Raw genomic sequence first — 24,166 nt, forward strand, 5'->3', positions numbered from 1 at the left:
GTATGCACGTAACAGGCAACGGCCACTAGCTGGTAGACGTATCCGCAATATAGTCTATACCTAGGGCTCCGTGTTTTTAGAGTTTATTTTTCTTCAGATTCGGAGGGTGTTTTTCGTAGTTTATTTTTTCGAGGAAATTCGGCTTTTATCGGAGTTCATTTCTCCTAAATGTCCAATTCTCGGAAATTCTGTGTTTATATTGCATTATAAGTTGTCGCAGTGCGTTCTGATTAATTTTATTTTCAATGAAAATGCGTTGCATTGTTGCTGATGTTTCTGTTTTTCCATCCTTTCATTTGTCCTCAATACCTATTCATTTACCGAGTTAATAAGGCTCTTGATGTGCACTGCTGTGAACTCGCCTAAGTATACTTTTTTTTTTTTGGGGGGGGGGGGCAGGTTCTAGTCAAGGTCTCCCAGCTTCCCTCATCTTCTTGATAAAAAGTAAATGACCTATTGTTATTATCATTCTAAATGCTCCGAAATCTTCGACGGACTGATATCTGAACAAAAAAACACGAGCACACACAATAAGTTTCTGAAATGCCTGTAAGGTTTGAACGCACAAATACATACACATAAAAGGACAAATACTTGAATGCAAAACATCTACGTTTGTTCGTATTACAACCTTAAAGCATCTTGTTATAAATGCAAGCAAACTTTATGAGTTTGCTGCCGCTGACGGAGGTGCGCTCTTTTCCATTGATGATTCTCAGCTTTGAAAATGCCTTTTGAAGGTTGAAGATGTCCTTTTGAAATCGGCGTTTATCGGATAAATCCTAATTGTCAAAAATTTTACACGCAGCCCTATCTAAACGCCACAATAATATTTAAAGATGCTGTACCAACAAAAGTGCGCAATTCATCACTAAGACTCGTACAGGCTTGAAAGGGAGATGTGTTTTTGCCAATTCTGGCCACGTTACATTCGCTCAGAAAAAGAGGGACACCTACTTCTGCATTGACCCATGGAGAGGATATGGCTAGAAGATGAGCCCAACGAACGGACCCGAGGCCGATGCGTACAGCGACAGGAACAACTGCAGAAAATAAAAAATAAAAAAATAGAAAGGTCGTCTACACGTAGTTTATTATGTCGCGCCACAGCAGGCACACATTGCAGTTCATCATACGTACCCGCGTAGCTGTACCCATCATTGGGACGACGATGGCAAACAAGGTCATTAAGGTTCCGCTTGCGAACGCTGCGAAAACTGATAATCTTTGTAAGGAAGCTATTACATGGCGCATAGGTTTAAGTCACTTTGGAACACTTGGTTACGTTTTCACAGGGAAGAGGTAGAAGGGAAACTGTAATTTCTCAAAAACAAGGCAATGCTAACTAACTCACACATCACTAACATATATTCTCCTCCTGTCTTCGTGTCCCTGCATTTCCGCGTTTAAATTAAAACTTCTTTTTTACTATTATCCAATCACATTACGCCAGGGTTGCCATTGGTGGATATTTTGAGCAATTGGCTACTGACGAGCTTGTCTAGCGACAAGATTTCCGCATTTGGCCGGTCGTTTCTGTCGCGGTGTCCTCCTCACGCCAGAGGGCTAGCGCACTCAGGCATCGAACACGCTGCACGACTGCAAAGACGGAGTGACGCGCACATATAAAGAAAGGCGTGGTTACAGCACGCTGCTGAGGCCACATTCTATTGCTGAGACACAGTACGTGAACGAGATATCTGCTCCAAAATGAAGCTTGACTGTTCATCTTCAATCAGATTCCGCTGCTTGAAGCTCGACTGCTATAACGGTAACCATGTGCCAATTTCGGTTTACGGCTCCAAGGGCAAACACCTTCAACGTTTAATGTAACGAGTCAGCTGATGGCCCAAACTTAATTTGAGAAGAAATTCAGCTATTTTAGTCAAACTGCATGCAGGCGATTTAAAATTGCAATAACTTATTAATTTATTTGCAACTTACCTCCGGCTTGGAGGCCAAGCAATAATGATAAATTTTGTTCTGGTTATTATCCATTTTCTTTCATTCAAAGGCATATTCTTTATTGTTAAACAGTAATATCCGTATTTATAATGTCGCTTTTTTGTTTTTGGCTACAAATATGGAGCTTATTGTAAATGACATGTCTATTTCGGCTACTTTTAACTTGAGTCTTGGCTCCTTTTCACGTCTAACCAACGGCAACCTTGGTGCGCGCTATTCTGTCACTGTATGTCAGGGCCCTCTTTCGCATAATTGCTTGATCTGTTTATTGAACTAGTTCCCTTGATAATCTTCAAAACAAAGACGAACACTTGACCTAGTACGCGCTATTCGAGCAGGGTCCCCACTTATCCACGCCAAGCACGTCGAACAACTTTTAATTAACATAAGCCACATCTGATGGCGCAAAAATGAGTGCTTCTTTTCTACAATGCTCTTCGAAGTATAAATATTTTTCTGCCACCTCGTGAGTAGTACTAGAAAACAAACACTTTAACAAGAAGCTAGACGGAATGCAAAAGTGCGCTTTCTGTTGGACGAACGTGGGGAAAGGATCTGTTTTCATTCTTGCAAATAAAATTATCTTGGTTGACAGTTTTACTGAAGTGGTATTTGGCGCGCTGAGCTTTGTAGCTCAACACCGATCAGCATATAAAAAAACCAGTTTCCTTTCCGCAGATATTACTTTTGTTACCTTTCGAAACTTTCACGTGGCAATGTACCCTCGGAAATCAACTCCGAAATTTAGGGGGGAGGGTGTCTTGAGCGCTATAAATGCGCTTAGATACTACATTTATTCCAATCTCTTAATTATACGTCAGGGTTGTTCTGTCCTCTGTGAATCATCGTTGTCGATACCGCGAGTGCATGCTTTACAAGAACCTGCTGACGTGGGTACCTAACTCTCCCATAAGCGTAGTGGTCACCCCTAAGAAGCGGTGTTTCAGAAAGGGCCTATCTAGCTCTTTCTTTTTTTTTCTATATTTCGCGCTGCCAATGTGAAGATTAAATGACATTCAGCCAAATGTACCAGAAGGCAGGCGTTCTTGAAACCGTGAGTGCAGCTCCGTGCCAGTAAACGCTTGACGCTTTTGTGCGCCAGAAGTGCAAGCTAGAGTCATGAACGAAATAAAGCGAACAGTCTAAGGGCACGTTTATTTGTTAGGCACAGCCTAACGAAACTGACATACATCTGAACGTTCTAGACTCCGCCCATACCGGCGGCAAGTTGTCATTTCATCCACTTTGATTCCTTTCCGATTATGTCATAAATAGAGCACTGCAGTTAAGACTACAAATAATGTCTCCTACGTCTTCTTTGGGTTCATTGTGTGTAGTTTTCTTTGTGTCAGAGATATGAGTATAATCTACCAGATCTCATTAAACTACATTCGACATCATAATCAGTAGTAAGATACATATAAATGGGCAAGCAACTATGGGCAAGAGATGTATGGGCAAGAGAAGCGGGAAAAGCAAGACGGAATGAATAGCGTAGAAATAAAGTAGGCGTGTGAAAGTTGCAGTGAAAAACGGGAGTTCTGGCCTGTTTGCTGCGTCACGGCCACGTAAAAAGTTCAATAATTGCAAGACGGGCTTGAGGTGCCGCGGCTCTTTAAGGCCAACCCGTTTGCTTCGTAGATATCGATATGCAGTCAGTGTTGCAAGGAAAAAAACAGACAGCAAACTGGCAATCAGGGGGCATTTTTAAGCGAAGATCAAGAAATAGTCCTGTCTGTAACAAACCTACTTTTTCAAATTATGATCCGAACGGTCAGTTTGCGCTCTCTAATATATCATTGACTCGTTAATCTGTGAATTAGTTGTCAAGTCGGCATGTTCATCGTCCACTGCAGGCAGGGAGCAGAAATGAAATGCGAAAAATAATGACGTACTACTATAACCGGCTGTGTAACTCATGTACCGCGACAGCATTTTTCACGCACTTCATGTACAGTCTTGCAAAAAGACGGCGACTGTGAAGTCGGTCCTTAAAAAGAAACTCATTGTAACAAAGGCAGCTCGAATGCGAGATATAAAGAGCTCATCGGATAGAGGTATAGTGTTCTCTAAAGCAAACCCAATCAATGATTTAATAAAGTAGCTTAGGAGCGTAGAAATACAGCCTATTTGAGAGCATCAAAGAAACTTGGGGTCTAGCATACTGCGCACCTTCTGTGCAGCCCATATTCGCTGTAACACTCTGCTACAAAATTTTCCCTTCCCAGTATTTTTGATATTTTTAGTGGTCAGCCACCAGCGACTTTCACCCTGTAGCAAGTAGGACGTACTTGTATTTTATGAGGAACTCTCGCACACCATCTCCAATCTTACTGCCAGTCGTGTTAAGAGATATTCTGCATATGCTGCCTTTGTGCTTTTAATGTTATTCACATATATATCTAGGAACTTAAGTAGATGCATTTTATTAAACATCCACATTCATTGCCCAACCTAAACTTCTTTATCCAATGTATATTTACAACGCAGTCCAACCTTTCTTGTGAACTTTTTCTCTAAAGTTTCTACGTGACTAGTTCACTATACTTTTTCTGGCAAGCAATCGGAGAGTGCTTAAGGTCGGAATGTCACCGTATCTTTCGTCTTCACCTCGTCCCGTCTGAAGCGTTGATATGATTATAATGATGTGCTAACCAGTCGATACCAGCCCGCTCATTCACCTCATGTGCTTGAGTCCCTGGCATAGTACATTACATTTAAAAATCATTACTGGTACACAATAATTGCACGATGTCAAAGCGATCGTATAAAGTTCCCTCATTTATTTAGAGTTACTACGTTCTTGCTCTAAGTAATATTAATACTACCATAAGCATGAAAAGCAAGGTCCATTGTGTGGCAAATAGGAAATAAAGTTACAGTATGTAGTTAAATTAATTAAACTAAAGCAGAAATTCTGACCTTTGCTGCCTAGGTTTGCTTAGGCTATTGGACACGATGATAAAATACAAACTTCAATATCATCCAATTAAAGTATTTCAAAACTCAAAATAATTGGTCATGGTTCAGTGCACTGTCTATATAATATTACCCAAAGCATTGAGTGGTGCGCTGTCTGTCTTAAATAAAAGGCAGCTATTATCCCCACAGCAACGCTTCAAAGCGAAAGTTGGCGTGCAGGTTTCCAAACAGGTATTTATGATTGGCAATGTTATATCTGATCTTTTAGCTTCTTAAATCTTGCAAGACGTCAGCCACATGTTAAAATGGAGCGACAGTCACGTTTCTCCTTCTATACAAAAGGTACCCGCGCTAGTATTTGTGTTCAAGTATTCTGCACTTCGCAGTGTACTAATGGATCAAACATATTCGTGCTACGTCTAGAATCAATTGTAAATGGCATCTGCTGATAGTCATCAAAGAAGGCCATGAAAAAGAAGAAACAACCTATATCAGACTCATAACAGGTATGACCATGGTAGCGGACCAGTGAGATCTCATATGCTTTTTTTAAACATTGAGATAATGTTAGCACAAAGTTCCTCAATCATATTCCAAAAACAATAACTTTCTTCTTTGCGGTGAAGTTGCGGTGTATAGTACCTAAAGACACATTGCACTTGGTAGAGTTATTATAAACACTGGCACAACGAAGACCCAGGAACATTGAGGACTCGAATTCTGTCACCACACACCGTAGGTGGTAAAAAAAAATACTGTAATACCTCTGACCTTGTGGTAGCACCTAAGAGCCCAGCCAAGAAAAGGCCACGCAGCGCCGAAACGTCGGAAAGGACTTTGTTTTATGTAGAAAGGTACGATCTGAAACACGAAGTGGTATTGAAAGTAACTTTAAAACCCAATTAAATTTGACAGTTAGAGGCTCGTAAGTTGCATTCCAGAATATGTTTTGCCGTTCTGTCACGTACCACTAACCCAGCATTCTACCTGGTAAGCGACGACCAACTTCAGGACAAAATACTGCATCTTGCTGCAGCCGCTGAATTGTCCTAGTCGGGAGCATTTCTTGGGCTTGCCAGGCACGTCGACTACACTGACGTCTCGAGGTAGTTAATGGTCACACCGGTAAATACTGCCCAAATCGTTCCTAGGTATTGGAGTTTTAAAAGACCCACGATTTGGTCGTACTTGTTCCTTGAGCTCTTACAAATTTAGCCCTGCTAGATAAAGTTTAATTCAACCAAGCGCAACCAACTAGACCATATCCTGGCTCCTCTACCATCAAGAGAAGCCATTCACACAGCCCTAAAACTTCCCATCAAGCTTCACATCAAGAACGCAACAGAAGGCATCGGCTACATTCGCAGTTTTATACAGGTCTATTAATGTACTAACCTGATCGTAGTTGCTGATGTCGCCTCTGACGAAAGGGTCACAGTCCCTGTACCAATATATGATGTACACCGCGCCAATGGACACCAACAGAAAAAAGAAAGCGACGAAGGCAGCTCCGGCAACGGCTATTCTGAAAAGTTGCACGGGCATAAGTATATCTTTTAACACACATTTTGACCTAATGCTCTCATCATGAAGTTCTGGGACGCTTACATTTTGGCGGCTCGTAGATTCCTAGCGGCCATGTATCGTTGCACGACCATCTGGTCGAACCCCAAGCGTACCATGATATATGGAAGCCCACCAATAAGACAACCCCAGAAGGTGTCGTCGCTCGTGATGTCCATATTCATTCTGAAAGCAAGTCGAGATTGCCTTTATTTCCTCTAGTGTTTTGCGACTTCGGGGTACTTTTGATGTGTACCTCCATCTCAATTATGCGCCGAAGTACTAACAAAGTTCTAGAGGTGATCTTAATCCTTGACTTGGCTGTCTAATAGTGGCACACGCACGTCGGCGTTCGAATCCCCTGGTGAATTCCATGGTTTAACTTTGTGTGCCAAAGTGGATGTCACAGTCCACTTAGAAGAAGCGCGTGGTTGAGATCTGCTCCGCCAGAAGCCGAACGATCCAAGCTGCTCACAATCTTTGAGTGAACTTTATCAATTAAATTTCATCAATAATCCCGACAGTTGTCCTTTATCTTCAGTAAAGCGGTGATCTGATATTATATGTACCCTAGAACTCTTGACTTGAACCTGAGCTATCAATGTCAATTTTTTCGGCGACTTTTTGCGAATATTAGAAAAATGTGACGTGCTTGGTAGAGAAAGAAGCGTCACCGGTTATTCGCGCCACTAACAAACAAAAACGAAATAAAACATACCCCTCTAGTAAGAGTAAGACGACCGCAGTTCGTACAAATGGTACCGAAAGCAACGCTTTTCTGTTTTAAACAGCAGAACTTTTATGGCAGCCAACAGTTGTAATCCGCAAACAGAAAGCTATCATCATCATGAACCGGCGCGCGCTATTTTCCTGCTGTTCTACATCTGCTTCGCTCCCAAAACATGTGCGCCGATTTGTCAGGCATTGGATAAAATCACTCTGATGGGTGAGAGAGCGAGTACATAGAGAGAGAGAGAGAGAGAGTAAGCAAGAGATATAAGGAAAGAGAGAAATTCTTGGTGAAAAAAATTCTCGGCGAGGCGGGATTTTATTTCCCGTAGCCACGTACTGAAAGCGAGCATCGTAAACACTCGGCTATGCAGACACGCGAGCAGAGCATGACATAGCCTTGTATAGTATAGCACAGCAATGGGGCGGGAAAGCGAAGTGAGGGCGAGGAGGAGAGATGTGACGGTAATGATGAGGGTAAAAATATGTGGGTAAAGATGAGCAAATCGTGGCATAGAAAGAAGTAGAGAGAAAGAAATACAGACAGAGAAAGAGGCAGAAAAAAAGAGGATGCGAGAGATAGAGAGAGTGAGAAATAGAGAAAGGGAAGAAAGTGAATAAAAGATAGAAGGAGCGAGAATTTGAAAGAAATATATAGAAAGAGAAAGAACGAAATAGAAAAAAACTGAGACAAAGAACACAGAAAGAATAAAGAGAAGAGAGAAAAGTAAAGGCGGAGATGAAGAAAGAAAGCGAAACAAAGAAGGCCGACCAGCTCCGCACTTCCTTCAGGCTTGGCACCACCAGTGCTCAGCTGACTTAATTTTTGTCTGTGTGATTTCCCTGAGAGGATCGTTCACTTAAACAACACAAGGTGACGCGCATGGGTAGTTAGGCATTTATTATTCAGGTAACGAGGAATTGTACTGGAGCTTCTTTTCTGCACACGCGTTCTAATGTTCTAGTGTAATTTTTATTCTTACCTGAACATGTACTCTGTAATGTTCATGTCGGTTATGGGCCTCAGCGGTGGTGTCACGTGGCCGGAGTCATAAAGAACCTTGGCGATGATGGTGAGGGGTGACAAAAACATCACCAGTGCTTGAACACAGTCCGCCCAAACGACGCCGCGCAGTCCACCCTTAGACAAAATAAAAACTTAGTACGTGCGTGAGGCATAGACTCGTGGTGGGTGAGGTAGTTGAGGCACAGTACTCGTAGTGGGTGCTACGTGCGTGAGGCACAGTATTCGTGGGGTCGTTTAGGGAAGTAATAGTGAGTGTTGGTGTGGATGCGATAGATTTCAGGTAACAATGCCTTGTTGGATCTGCGATCCGTAGAGCTGAAGAGAAGATCATTGTACACGTTTGGAGAGTGCGTGATCCGATAGGCTTTTAAACAGCGGTTAAGAATGCGTCCTGTAAGGAAGGTCACCAATCGCCCTCAGCGCATTCTTCCGCATTGCTAACAGCTGACTGATCTTTGTCTGTGTTGTAGTGCCGCACACCAAAACGCAGCGGTGGTGTCACGTGGCTGGAGTCATAAACAACCTTGGCGATCATGGTGAGGGATACAAAACGCAGTATTTCATTTGCAATTCGAACACTGCAGCATTACGTTACGAAATCGAATAACACTCATCCATAATGAACATTTCTTACTTTTTGAATTCGCACATATTGCCACATTGTAAGAAGCTAAATAATTGACGCTAACATGAAAATGACAATTTGACGTGAATCGCACTGGGACAGCTGATTTCAGGGTTCATTTGCAAGATCGATTTAAGCGAGAAAGCTTGAAGTCTCCTTTGCTTCTACAGAGGTGATGATTTGCAACAGTGTCAGAGAACACACGAATACCACAGCTGGAAGCCTGAAACACTATGGTACGAAGTCAGAACAAAGATTTCATGTGTTCCGTAGCTGTCCTGTATGTTAGGCCGGCAAGAACTGTTCATGCTTTCAATGCTACATGGCTACATCGCCTTAGCATCGTCCTATAATTATACAAGCCCTTTTTTTCACTTTTACGCGGTCGCAATATCAGCTGTTTTTTACCGCACTGAGGCGCCTTATTGCAGCGCAGTCAAACACGGCACGCTGGCTCGAACTCACTTCGCTGTGATGTGTTTAGAGCGAGTAAAACATGTTGCTCTTCAGTGTTGACAACAAAGGGTGATAACAAAATACTTAAATGCCAGTAAGGTGATTCAATACAAGCTTTCAAAGCTTATAAGCTAGAAGTTCCACGGTTGCCTGAATAAATTTTGTCATCAACACATTTTTAGCATGGGCCACTTCGATTTCTATTCCCTTCCACTCTGCCTAGAATATAGCTGAAAACTGTACAATGTACAGTTTTCAGCTATATGTTCAATGTTCATGAAGCAATCAATCGATAAAACAAATTAAGTTTGATATTTCCATCAGAAATATGATGGTGACGAGAAGAAACCTGCAAATGTGCACAGTATTTTGCCATTGCTCTTGGGATGTTGGGTAAAGAGTTATAAAATTAGCTGTACAATTACCTATAACTGCTCAGTAAAACAAAACAAGTAAATATACTCGTGTGCAAATATCGTCATTCGCACTGTTTCGCATTTTTCTATACAATCTTTTCTTTTACTGCCTGGTGCATCCACTCACCTAAAATCCCACTTAAACTTCAGCTTTCACTTGAAAGCAGGCTAAACTAAGCTCTAGAAACATAAATAAGGGTAACGGTCGCATAATGTAGTTCGCTTCGATGCAGGTGGTATAGTGCACATGCGGGCGCGTTTTCTAGAACACAGTACTCACTCGAATCGTTTTTTGACAAACTACAAAGCTAGGGTAATATAAAATATAACGTCACGAGTGTCGTTAAAAGTTACTTCTACATTTTTTATATTGTTTACTTCCACGGCTACGCTATACAAAAAGTACCACCTGGCCTCCGGTTTTCAAGTCTCTTCATTGTAGCCTGGCACAGACATCGGGCCATGTGGAGGAAAAAAAGGCTTCTATATAAAAATTAGGTTGACTCGCTATTCTGGCGCTGCGAACGTAGATGTCGAGCGAACCTGCGGAAAACAACCATTATATGCTACTCCTTAGGGGCATATTCCTATGAATACGAAATCTTTACTTACCAAGTGACTATAAAAAACCCGGCTCTAACATCGGATGATTCGGAAACAAACGTGATCAAGTGGTGACGTCACGTTTGATATCATGACGTAACGTTAAGACGTCGTCACATAAAATGTCGCGTGATGACCCAGCCTCGTCGAACGCTAGGTTATAATATTCCATGGCGACGTCGCGTGATTACGTCATCATTTAACCGTGATGTAACCTGATAATGTCATCGCACCTCATGACATCATCTGTGTCACGTGATGCCCCTTGGACATCATGACATCATCTCATCATCATGACATCATCATGACATCATCTGTGTCACGTGATGCTTCCCACTTCACCCTATCTTCAGGAGCTGCGCATATTTTTGTGTGACGCGCATGCCACGAAGAATTCCAACCAACTAGAGGGCAACAGTTTGGCTGTATGACATGGGCAATGCATGGTCACGCTTGCCCGTCGAATACAACAGCGAAATTTCTTTTGAATGTGTTTATCGGATTCTAATTTGACGTTCATAGGTGACTGCTGGGGCGTTTTTATGAAGCTTCCTTCAGTGGCTAGCCTTCCTAGCCAATATGTGAGGCGTTCTGAGACAAAAGCATAACGTTTGCTTCGCATTAAACTTATCACCGTAAAGGAATGACAAAACGGATTCCTTAAAGTTGCTTAGCGAACATATTTTATGAACTCGGTCTTTATTTTAAATGTTCTAGTGTAAACAGAAGTTAACTTTAATAAACAAATTTACTTTCGCTGTTTTCACCAACACCTCTATACTTGTAAATATCACAATACAGAAAAACATCGCGGATGTCAAACTGGTATATAAGTACATGCACAAAAATGCAGATCCACTAGTGTGAAACCTAAGGAAGTGCGTAGTAAGGTCACGCAGCAATTCCCGTTCGTAGGGAGTAGGCATGTAGGATTTCCTCGGGACGAGTAGAATCTTCTTAGGGAGATTCGCAAGCTCGGCGTGCAACATGCGGACTAGTTGCGCTTGATCGACTTCCTGCTCGTTATGGCATTGAGATACGTTTCGTCTGCAGCGAGTTCCGTCAGGCTGTTTCCTCCTTAGGATGTAGCGACCAAGCGCCGGCAGAGTGCACGTGGGAGGAGTAATAATAATAGGAGTATTTTTCTGGGGTTTAACATCCGAAAACCACGATATAGTTACGAGAGACGCCGTAGTGGAGGGCTCCGGAAATTTCGACCACCTGGGGTTCTTTAACGTGCACCTAAATATAGGTACACGGCACGTGGGAGGAGATATCGTGCTCTTGGCGAGGTGGTGGTGCCATCTGTTGTGCGACACGGAAGTGAGGCGCATGTTTCTAAAGCGTTTTTAGCCATTTTTGATTAAAAATAGAGATTACTGCTTGGTTATTTCTGTATATACAGGGTGTTTCAAGAAATGTGTCCAACCTTCTAAAAAAATCAGGAAAATGCGATATTTGATTGCTGCTTTCAGAACTGGTTTTTCTGTAGTGGCATGGATTTGAAGATGGTTAAAGAAATTATTTGCGACTGTAATTAAAAAAGTTAAATTAATTAGTGGAGTTAGGTGTTTGTGTCAAATGGGAGAATTGAAGTTCTTCATGCCAAAAACCTAACCCAACTTTGAGATTTCGAAAACGTGGCATCTAGTAATAATTACGAAGTAATGAAACTCAACCAAAATCAATGGCGATACCTAAACAGAAACATGGAAGAACGCAACTGCCATATTCTTCTGAGACGTCCAAAATGAGTGAATGACTTTTTCTGTAGCACTACGCATCTTAAGATGGTTAGATACATCAATTGACACTAATTAGGAAGGTTAATTAATAAATTTTTAATTAGTGGAGTTAGGTGACTGTGTGAAATTGAGGAATTGAAGTTCTTCGTGCCAGAAATCCATCCCAACATTGATATTTCGAAAAAGCGGCCTCTAGTAATAATTACGACGTAATGAAATTCAACCGAATTCGATGGCTTTCGCTGTTGAAAGCCGTTGCATTTGGTTGAATTTCATTACGCCACAGCAATTACAAGAGGACGCTTTTTCGAAATCTCAAAGCTCGGATGGGTTCCTCGCATGAAGAACTTCAATTCTCCCATTTGACACAATCACCTAACTCCACAAATTAAAAAGTTAATTAATGTAACTTTCTTAATTGCTGTCCTAAATCATGTCCTTAACTACCTTAAGATTCCTGCCGCTACAGAAAAAGCAATTCTGAGAGCCCCGAAAAAATATCACATTTTCCTGATTTTTTGAGAAGGTTGGACAAATTTCTTGAAACACCCTGTATACATTACTTTAGACCTTGTTCGTTCATTTTAACCTGGTTTTGAGCATTGCTAGCATTGTTATGGCCTGTTTTGAGCGTTTTACTCCCAGAAGGGCACTAGTACAACATTGAAGTTATCATTAGTATACAATTGCGGCGAAACACATTGAACATTTACGAGAAAAACAGACATAAGAATGTGCGATCTCTTGATTTTTCTGGACGGTAAAGTGCTTCAGTGTGTCCTCTTTATACAGGGTGTTCTTTTAGATAATACAGATTTTTATAAAAATCCTATGACACTAAGGCTCCTGCCGTTTTCGCACGCGAACTCCACGTCGATGCGGAATTGCGCTGTCGCAACTAATTAACACAAATTGTTAATTAACATTTTAATTTTTGTCTTGACGGCAGGTGTTTATCTTACAAAGCTTGCCAAATAATGGCATACCTACTCTTTAGAATTCACAGAAGTTGCAATTAGTTAGATATATTCATCATCGAAGTTCAAGGGAGAAATCGAAACTGACAGCGCCCGGCTCGCACGAAGCGCGACCGTTCTGCCACGCCAGACCGGAACTACCCGTCACATGGGAGTGACGAAATTTGAATGATGGCGCGCCGCGGCTTTATGTTTCCGTGAAAAGCTGCAAGTCATCTCAATTGTCCCGCGCACTGCATTGCTTCTGCACGTAGTGCTTGGTGCTCATCTGTTTCTTTTAAAATCCTGTAACGCAGGGCACTGCCAGAGCATGTGACTCAAGGAGCCAAATTCACCACAATCTGGGCAAAGTGGATCAATATCCGAATGAAGCATGCTCAGAAAGCCCCTGGAGGGGTTCGGATATTGATCCACTTTGCCCAGATTGTGGTGAATTTGACTCCTTGAGTCACATGCTCTGGCAGTGCCCTGCGTTACAGGATTTTAAAAGAGAAGAAGACTGGACGACGGCAATCACAGACCCCAGACAAGACGTCCAGCTTCAGGCTGTCCAGAGGGCTCGTGAAAGAGCGGAGAGGCATGGCCTCTCTGTTCCGACATGGGACTAGCCAACGGCTGGGTGGGGGCCTACCTAGTTGGCCCGCTGCCTTGCCTCTCAGGACCACAATAAAGTTGTTTGTCTGTCTGTCTGTCTCGACCTGTGCACAAGAAAACCGCAATATCAACGTTATCTTTCTCTGGGTTATAAATCGCAGGAACGGTGGGGACGGCCACTGCGACGCTTCTTTTTGCAGACAGGCAAAATAGTTTTTCGCGCATCTTTATGGTTCACGAAAGAAACGGATAGGCACCACCCATCGCACGCAAACATTAATGTGTCTACTGGTATATTTCAGAATGTTGCCGATTTTTCAGACCAGATGCTGTTTTTGCGCGCCTTCATTCAAATGTCATCACTTCCCTGCCACGTGTCATTCCGGTGTTCCGCCGCGCTTTGTGAGCGCCGGGCGCGATCTGTTTCGATTTCGCCCTTGAAATTCAATGATAAATATGTCTAATTACGTGCTACTTTAGGGAATTTTCAAGAATAGGTACTGCCATAAATTGACACGCACTACAACTATGTTATACAATAAATATAGTCAATATATATATAAAAATTTAAACAAGATTTCGTTAATTAACCGTTAATTAACCGTGAACCGACCGACCGACCGACCGACATCAATAAAGGCAATGTGATAAAGAATTTCCGATTAGCGCAGCCATGTTTGTAAAGTACTTCTTTTAGAACATTAGAGACAACTTTAGAAGCTCAATGTATACTGCCCAGATATGATCGACCCGAAAAAACTGCACATCCTCTAGGTTTGATTGCAGGATTTGCAATAAAAAAAGGGAATCATACCAGTGCTGTGTACACTGTTCCCGCTAAGCCAATGATGATGTTCGAGTAGAGAAGAGGCACGGGAAACACTGAAAAAATGTAGCAAAGAGAACATATGTTCGGTACGAATGAAAAAAGAACACAGCTCAGTACATTAATAAACTCAAAACACGCTTTTTTTTAATGAGTTTTAGTCATAAAAGCGAATTGTAATGAAGAATCTCCTTAAGGCCCAGGACCAGACTTCTCGAATCCTGGCCGTGCAGAGGGCCCGCGTGAGGGCCATCAGGTTTAACCTGATGGTCCCCGAGTGGGCCTAGCCAGGTGACGCGGAGTTTGCTCGCGTCTATTGTGGACCGAATAAAGTTGTTTCACTCACTCACTTTTTTTATAAACATTGCGATATGCACAGTGAACACCTGCGAGCTTAAAGAGGGCGCAGTTTTATTTGAGGTCAGTCCGCTTCCAAATTTCTCCATTAATGGTTCCCTGTTCCCTATCGAAAATTTGAGAACTGTTTCAGCACCTGTATGGTTCGTATTGCAACAATGGGCTTTATAAAGGTTACTCTGGGTTTCGGGGACAGGTACCAATAACATAGGTTATTTTTTTCGCTTCCATACGGTGATCACGGAATAATCCGATATCATATCAATTATGACCAGGTACCTTCACCGCCTGCTTTCTATACCTTGAATCTATACATTCCTTTTAGGTGAAGTTATCGCACAGTTGTAAGCAAAGATTTGTGCAGCTTGCAATAAGTCGTGCAAGGCTGGGTGAGAGCTGAGCTGGTGTGCACCTAGCGGGTCCTGGTTTGGTTAGGCTTTTGCCCTCTCATCTCTCTCTTTGCCATCCCTTGCTATACTACATTACACATGGCTAAGCTTGCTCTCTTTTTCTGCCTTTCCTTCTATCTATTTTCTATTTCGCTTTCTTTCTATCTCTTTCTCTCTCTCTCTCTGTATTCCTTCTCTCCTCTTCATTTTTTCATCCTAACCCTCACTCTCCTTTCCCACCCGCTTGCTATACTATACTATACTATACTATACTATACTATACTATACTATACTATACTATACTATACTATACTATACTATACTATACTATACTACACCATACTATACTATACTATACTATACTATACTATACTATACTATACTATACTATACTATAAACGGTTATGCTATTCTCTGCTAGCGTACCTGAATCGCCCCTCGCAAAGAAATTTTTTTTCGCGAGGAATTTCTCTCGTTCTGTACTCGTTCCCTCGCACATCAGAATTGTTGCATCCCATGCGGGACAAATCTGTGTACACGTTCTGTGAGCAAATCAGAAGAGGAAGAAGAGGAAAGCGATAAAGTGGACGTCGAAAGGAGCGCTTGCCGGTTCTTGGTGATGATAATTTTCTATCTACGAGACATGGCAAACTTCGACGATAACAGCTCTCCTGTAAAGCTGTACGCTCTTTTGGAGTACGTACATATAAAATATATGTTGCTGTGAATAAAGCGCGAAGAAAGCGTAGACACGTCCTCCCCGAACATGTTTGTTCTTGGGTCGTATCCTGGAGCATGAATGAAGTATATTTCATTTTATGATTTCTTTATGCATTTGAAATGCCCGACGAGATTTTGCGAGACCGGCCATTTACGGTATTGCTGAATGCGATAACTGACGTCAAGTGGTACCGAAACGAGAGATAATTAAGAATGAAGCCGCAACTTCATAAAAACTCGCTTTCATCAAACGCCCCCTATACAGCAATCTTCCATGATGCCTACATTTAAGACATCTTATGTCGAATACTGTTTTTTTTTCGTGCAGTGTAGGCATAAACTACCTTCTTTTATCGTCGTTCGTGAGGAATATTGAACAACAAGCTCAATTTTCTGTCATTCTATACCAATATTTACTGGCTGTAATATGAGTGATACTCGTTTTTTTCTTATTATGCATCACATTCTTCCTCTATAAAACTATGGGGAAAACAATCAATCGGATTAGTTGGCATTGTATCGTGATAGCTACATCCGTAAGTTTCCTCTAGGACGGGCTAACCTCCCTGCCCTTCCGTCAGAATTGTGAGCACTACATCCCGTTCGTTTCATGCCTGTGCTTCGTCTACGCTTCTTTGCGCTGCCGTATTTCTGAACAGCGCGGATGAACGAGTGTCCTTAATTTAATGAAAGAAACGAGCATCAGTTGCTTTGAGTGAACTAGGGTTGGACATTTCGAGGCCTATCTGTGTCCCTGGGATTACAAAATCGTTGTGTTTACCGTCTTCTGCTCAATTAATCAACTACTTTTATATTCCAACCCTGTTTTTGTCTTTTCCTTTCTTTTATTTGTTTTTAGTATTGCTATTTTATTATGATTCGCAATACCTGTTGGATTACTTAGCGTTCACTGTTTTACTAGTTATGCTTCATTGTAATTACGACATACATAAAGCGTCACCGTATTACAGAACTTTCAGGATGGGGTTAATGGTCATACTGCTTTACTGAAGCGTTCATTACCGCCATCCTTCATTTACAGCAGATGAAAATAAAGTTCAATTTGTTTAAATGTAGGAGTTCCATTCCAGACAACATAAGCTTACTTCGACTTGTTCGTTCAAACACGTGCCGAATCCGGCCTGTGTTATATAATAACTTTCCGCCTATGGGAAAACTTTAGATTAAATAAAACCTTGAAGATCTCTTCCAAGGCAGCGCTGTCGCAGAAAGAAGTGGGAAACTGCAATGAATCTTACTTGTCGAAATCCCAAGAGCAGCACTGTATATGCCCACTGCACCAAGCGTTTGCTGCAAGTAGGATGTGGCAAGAAAAGTTTAGGCTTCCATCTTGTGATTCAGCTTTAGTGTCACATTGTACTCCAGTTGCTACAGCTAGCCTTACTCAGAGACAAATCCGTTACGAGGTAGAGTGAAGCCGCATTTTAAATTTGCAAGAAATATTGTTGTGCCCCGAGAAATGTTTAAAGAACTTATTCTGGTAGTGAGGTCGATGTGACGTAAAATGTTTGTTTTATCCGCCTTTCTTTGTGGCACTATTTGATGTAAAATTAAGTGATCCAGCTTGTTTAATTATGCTGTATGTTTCATGAAAGGCAACATACTAAGATTTTTTGTTGTATACAAGCGACGTCATGCTTTCGCATTATTTACTTTCTATGAAAGTCTCAAAGGCGAGAACGCATTAAAACATTTCTGTTAAAAGCTATCAAAAAGTCTGACATAAGCAATAACTGGTCTTTGTCATGTTCACGTAGGTACTATTTGGCTCTACACACAAATTTTAATGCTAACAAATGCATTGCTACTTGTCGGCGAGAAACAAATAAGGTGGGCACCGCAATACGAGTCTTACCAATGTTGTGCACTATTGGTTGGTTCCCCAGAATTTCTTGCAATTGCCATCGTGGTGCATTCACAATTGCTAAGTTACCAGTTACACGGCAACAATACCTAGGAGTCTATGTTGAACACTCGGTTCCATTGACCAACACAGGCCGCGGTCAAAGAAAAGAAAGAATATACCAAGAAAGGCGAACCACTAAAGCAGCTATTGTCATCACAGCTCGCTCTAAAAAGAGGAAGACAGAATGCTTACGTAACTGAGAAACAAATAATACTGAACAAACATCATGTGTTTATGAAATCAGCATTTATATTAGCTTTCTTTTCGTTTTGAACCAGCACAAAAAAGCACAATTGACACTCAAATAAACACAACACTGTGAGTCTATTTTCGGCTTCAAGCTGTCTTGTGTTCCCTTTGCTGCTTCAAGAAATGAAGGCGAACAACATTTTGCGAAAGGAAATTTTGCTAGCTTTATTTGCGCAACTTACGCTCAAGACAAAGTAGACAAGGCACGCTGTGATCCCGACCTTGTTGTCAAAACGCCGACGGAGGTACTATAGAAAAAAAAAACAATGGTAGGACATTTTAGATAACAGTATCAGCACTGTAACTGTTACAAAAATGAATGCATGAAAATGCCTGAAAAATGACCCAAGAATTACTAATAAAGCACGGACATAAGGTACAAAACGAGATTTTTCAAGTATAAGTGACATTATATTATAGTGAATGGTCCTATTCCTAAGTAGAGTTCAAATCGGAATATAATTTGAACATTTTGTATGCGTAGGTCTCCGATAAAAACCACGGCACCATAAATCAGGACATACAGCCGGATGGTTCTGACGCCGCAACCACAAGACGATTTCGAATACAAAACTAAAATCATTCAGGGAAATAATCTTTGAGAGCTAGCATCTTACTTGCAAAAACAAAAATTTTATAAGCATGCTACCTAAGATCATAGTACTGATGGTAGGTCCAGAATACGCAACACAGCCGGTTTTCGTAAATTTGAGCTGGACTGCAGTGTTTGGTCGATATATTCGAAATTTCAAACTAACAAGCGAACGCAAAAATAACTACATATATGTTGCATTGATTGAAGTATTTTGTAATCTGTTATTCGCTTAATGATCTTGCTGCACTATTCACGTGATATAATAAAATACAAAAGTGGCGCATTAGTGAACAGAAAAAAATATATCAGTAGAATGGCGAAGCAATGAACACGATAGCAACATATTGTAGTGTTATACGACAGCAGCTAGCTCACGGATCCGATCTCGCGTAACTCAGCAAAACGCTGGTTTAAGAGAATACAGCCACTGTAGGGACCGCAGCGATTTTCGTGCTGTCAGTTCTTTCGACGCGAAGTAAGCGTTGAGAAAACAGCAAGTTTGCGAGCCGTCTCCTGATGCCTGTCAAGATAACGAACACGCCAGCGACCACTTCCTTCGAGCAACGCAGCCACCCCCTCCACCCTACCATTTCCTAGCGTCCCTTCATGCTCCTTACGAAATACGGCCGGCCGGGGCGCTTCCTCTCTGCTTCATGAGCAATCGACGGCAGGCCTCGCACGCGGGCAGATGTTATCGCACGCACCTTCTGTTTGACGGAGATGGCCGGCTTGTTTGGTCTCCGTTTCAGCCATGTTTGTCGCCAGCGCACGCGAGCTTTCACTCGCAGGTAGAACATACGATGTGCGGGGTAATGTTATCAATTTGGATTTGTACAGAGCATGATGGCGATGGCGACGGCAACGGCGACGGCTACGCCAACGGTGATGCCAAAAACCCGTCGAGAGTCTCCGTATGATTGCTGCCGCAGTAAAATCGGTTTAATACTTACGCTGAATGCTCGCTTTTGATTACTCGCTTACTATTAGTCGCGGTGGCTAAATCGTTACGGTACTCGGCTGCTGGCCCGTTTGACGCGGGTTCGAACTCGGCAGCGGCGGTTCCATTTCAAGGGAGGTGGAATGTTGAGGACTGTGTACTGTGCGATTTTAGTGCACGTTCAAGAACCTCAGGCGGACGAAATTACCGGAGCCCTTTTTTACGTTGTGCCTCGTGATCATATTTTGATTTCGGAACGCAAAAACCTCCCAAATTACATATCATTACCGCTTACCTGAAAAATCGAGGCCACCCGTAGCTCGTAGAGCAGAGGCACTACTGCTGTCACGGTCAATATCGATGCAACTAAAGTGCCAGCCACAACCCATGAGCTGTGAAATCCGTGTGCGTAGAAGTGACCCACAAAACTCACCACATTCACGCCATTCGCTACTGATGCCACAACGGATATGGCCAGTGCGGTGGCGGGAAGGGTTTGTCCACCCAGGAAGGCTTCGATTTCAGCGTTTGTGCCATTGGCACCTCTGAATGCTTTCTGAAAGAGCAAATTTTCGTGGATCATCCACATGGCGCTGTTCTTTAAGGTTTATTTGTTATATGCGCCGTTTTCCTAGCTAACACCGGGAATCTGCACAATTTGCGTACTGCGTACGCATTCTATAGGTGTAATACACTTTGCATTTCCCTTCTTGTGTTTCACGCTTGTTGAATCACATGTCTTGTAATTGAACGTCTAATGTCACCAGCTTGGTACTTAAACCTATCTTGTTCTACTAGCCATTCTTCTTGATGCTAGCCTACTTTGTTCTCATTTCTTCTGTACTTTCTGTTTTTTATATTAACCTACCTTGCTCTTACTTGTGTACTTGAGCTTCCTTAGGCAATGCCTCTGTGAGGCCTGTAAGGTACTTCAAATAAATAAATAAATAAATAAATAAATAAAATAAATAAATAAATAAGCCATAGGGCAGTACCACGAAGTACATCATCACTACAACAAATTTTCTGTTTGTGTTCAATGATATGATGCAAGTAAATTTTGGGGCACGAATACCGTACTTTCTACTGATTGCCTACCAGCCGCAGTGGTCTGGTGGTTATGGTGTTCGACTACTGACCCACAGTTCGCGCGATCCAATGCCGTTCGCGGAAGCCGAATTCTCGGCGGAGGCGAAAATGCTTGAGGCCCGTGTACTTAGATTTAGGAGCACGTTAAAGAACCCCAGGTGGTCGAAATTTCTGGAGCCCTCCACTACCGCGACCCTCATAATCATATCATGGTTTTGAGACTTAGAACCCTAACACTTATTACATTATCTACTCGTTGGCTCGCGAGATGAAACACCGACCACACGGGTTTCAAAATAACATATTAAATAACGTTCTCACAGTAACATGAAACCGTGAATGTTGGCAAAATACAACGTACTAGTTTTCTATATCATACAAGTCCAAAGAAGACAGATGTGCAGGGGCAAATGCATGACAGGAATGATGTAAACTCGTTCAACAGGGAATAGTCGTAGAAGTAGTAGTAGTAGTAGCCTCTACTGCATGTCTCATATTCACTCTGGGGGATTGGCCAAGAAGTCATCTTATGAAACTTTTAAATGCGAATGCATTTCTTAGTCGGGCTAAGTCAGGCGTCCGGCGTTGTCCGCGGCGCCCTCTCCCATAGCAACAGCTGCGGGTGCGCGCGCTTATCCTCGCCCCTAGCAACCGGAGCATGTGGTGCGAGAGAGTGTAGGAGAGGGTAGGTCCAGTGCTTCGCCGCTCCTTCTCTCGCCGTTCGCTCTCTCTCCTCCCTGCGCCCCACTCTCCCGTCCGCTCGCGCCTCACTCTCGACAGTTCGCTGGCTGGGCGCCTCTCAAGAACATCCGGAAATGTGTGCTCGAGACGCCGCTGTGAAACTTCAACGCCGAGCCGAGAACGCTGGCGCCCCACTCTCCCGTCCGCTCGCGCCTCACTCTCGACCGTTCGCTGGCTGGGCGCCTCTCGAGGCGATGGCAGAAGTCGGTGAAGGCGAATGTCTGACGGCAACGGTACCCTCTCTCGGCGCAATAAATGCATTCGCATTTCCTCACGATTCCCTTCGGGGAGGTGGGGGCATTTTTTTTAAAGTAGCTGATGCCAAAGTTTCGACAAGTGGACTCCTCTTTTCCAAGCTAGCGAGACTTCTTGTCGAGGACAAGTCCATTCGTCAGAACGTTGGCTCTAGCGACATTCACAGTTGAACAATTGTTCATTATCATAATGCCAGTTAATATAGTACATACTCTGGGAATTCTGGGATTTAAGATAACAGTTCAGGCACATAGAAAATATTAAATAATGTTAAATTGGTAATCTTTTTCTCCGCACGGACTTACCGATCCAGACTGTTTTCCGATTACTTTTGGCGACAGAAAAGGGCCCGGCGTCACAGCAAGCTTCCTTGCCACGCTCCCAGAATGCATACAAGTTTGAGGTAATCTTATGTTGGACTGTTCCGTGTTTTATACTTCTGGTTTTGTCTACATGCGCAATGCTACGTCATTGCTTGGCTAGCCGGCCTTGCTTTCCGGTCACCAATCACAATGCACGTCAACAAAAAGTCATCCCCGTAAACAAAGACCCGTAATAACGGTTAAATGCGTCTCACATATCTTATTGCTCACCTGTCGTCGGTTCCTTGCGAAAGAAAAGTACAAGCCCACCAGGTATCCCGCTACTGTCAACACACCGAACGCGACGCAGTCATAGATGTCCAGGTCTTTCATCTGCTGCATCCTCAATGCACGTCTCTGGTGACACTGTGTGGGGATGCCAGTTCTCTCTGCAAGTGATCAGTTCGCCGGCGCAAACACCACGATTCCAGTTGCATCCAGCCGAACAGGCTTCACAGCTGTGGTTTCCGTAAGGGAAGCCTATTTTGAGCGAGGTAAACACCCCAGGCAACCACTGTAAGCACCTGTATCCTACATGCAACCTTCTGAGTTAGCGTTTCAGCACATATGTTCATCATAGCCGCATGACGGTAGTATGGGCACTTCAAACGGTGACGCGCATTATCTATGGTGAAAATAAATGCAATAATGCTCACTGTATCAAATTTTCTGCGCTGTATGCGATGTCTCAAAATACTGCTTAAACTAATATGAAAGAGAAATTAAAACTAACATAAATTACACTATCCCAACATGTACATGTGAGCGGAGTCTGATGTGCCGTATCTGCCAGCCATCCTCAGCATCGCAATGGCGTTTTGGATGCCCGCTATTTGCGTATCTCTGTATGCAGCTCACTCGTATTCAACGGCATGATGTTCTTTCATTGTTATTCGAGCTGTAAATGGCGCAGAGGTGCATTAGCAGCGGTATGATTCTCAAACCTCAAAATGTGCTTGCGGCAGACGTACGACGACTATTTATACGCAGTGGCTTCCCTCGCAAGTTTACTTTATCATAGATTGATGCGAACTGCCGAGAGATCTTGCATAAATTGAAACGGAATATATCCAGGGCCACTGCTCAAATGAAATAGTAAGTAAGTGCTTTAAAGCTTATTTGTACGCCATTGTGTAAAATATTGCCGAGTATCTACACTTGCATATAGGAGAGGGACATTGAAGACGACGATTTCCATTCTACCTCAAGGATCGGATGGACTAATGGCATATTCATCAAATCACACCGGTGCGCACCGGGGCGACCTGGTTTGAAATTCCGTCCATTCATCTTAGCGCCTGGGCGCCCCGGTTCACTACGGTGCTACTTATCTAATATTTATTTATTTATTACTGCCAACTTGTTTTACAAGCGCTTGGCAGGAGTGCATTGTGCAAAAAAAAATGTTGAGCAATCTGTGGCAACAATTCGAAACAAATCTGTGAAATAAGACTAAAAACAGTGCTGAACAATCTTTACAGTATGCGAAACAGGAAACAATAGAATCCATGGCTTATCTACACCGAATACATCACTGCAAGGAAACCCCCATGTAATCTTCACAAATGAATCAAGCATAGCGTCCAGTAGTTCATTGAAATTAAGCCTTAAAATGTGTGACTCCTTAGGTATTCGTAATATCTGAACAGCGTTTAAAACAACAGTCGCTTAATGGTGTATAAGTAGATGAAGAAACTTGAAACAAGTATTTGAACGGTAAGGAACTGCGTGGTTGACGCAACCCAAGAAGAACTAGTACACAGGACGAGCGCAGACTGATAACTAATTTTATTGGACCATGAAACATCCACTTCACTTTTTGTAGATGTCGGAAACTGTTGGGAACCTTTTGTAGATGTACTACTTTAACGGGCGGGCATTAGGAACAGAAAGGCGAGGATTTGTGGTTTTGCCCTATGTCCAAAAATTTCGCATGGTATCAAGAAGGTGGCCAGGGAATTTGGCGTAGATGTTTTTTGCTCGACGCCATGTAAATTGTCAAGGGTGCGCGCCCTTAAGGCCCGAACCATATAGAGCGTTTTTGCCGGCGTTTTCCCGGCGTTCCGTACGCCGGCGTCCCTCGACGTCGACGCTACC

At 42.7% G+C, this 24,166-nt stretch overlaps 1 protein-coding gene across 1 annotated transcript; it reads right to left on the bottom strand.

Annotated features, from left to right (window-relative positions):
• Window positions 1–986: 986 nt before the first annotated feature.
• Window positions 987–22,411, bottom strand: LOC119398920 (sodium/iodide cotransporter-like). The gene is made up of 8 exons (XM_049417472.1): window positions 22,301–22,411; window positions 19,918–20,178; window positions 17,174–17,225; window positions 14,437–14,504; window positions 8,163–8,320; window positions 6,496–6,636; window positions 6,283–6,412; window positions 987–1,043 (listed from the first exon to the last, which is right to left on the bottom strand). The coding sequence occupies exons 1-8, from the start codon at window positions 22,409–22,411 to the stop codon at window positions 987–989; spliced, it is 978 nt and encodes a 325-aa protein (XP_049273429.1).
• Window positions 22,412–24,166: the final 1,755 nt, after the last annotated feature.

Source organism: Rhipicephalus sanguineus, chromosome 7, assembly GCF_013339695.2.
Source record: "Rhipicephalus sanguineus isolate Rsan-2018 chromosome 7, BIME_Rsan_1.4, whole genome shotgun sequence".
In the NCBI taxonomy this organism is placed as follows: Eukaryota; Metazoa; Arthropoda; class Arachnida; order Ixodida; family Ixodidae; genus Rhipicephalus; species Rhipicephalus sanguineus.

Excerpts from the sequence above, each read along its gene's own strand:
- LOC119398920 (XM_049417472.1), bottom strand. The coding sequence starts at position 22,411 with ATGCAGCAGATGAAAGACCTGGACATCTATGACTGCGTCGCGTTCGGT. Across the intron at positions 14,505-17,173 it reads TGCTCTTGGGATTTCGACAA|TGTTTCCCGTGCCTCTTCTC; the intron begins GTAAGATTCATT and ends ACATTTTTTCAG. Across the intron at positions 6,637-8,162 it reads ATTACAGAGTACATGTTCAG|AATGAATATGGACATCACGA; the intron begins GTAAGAATAAAA and ends ACTTGCTTTCAG.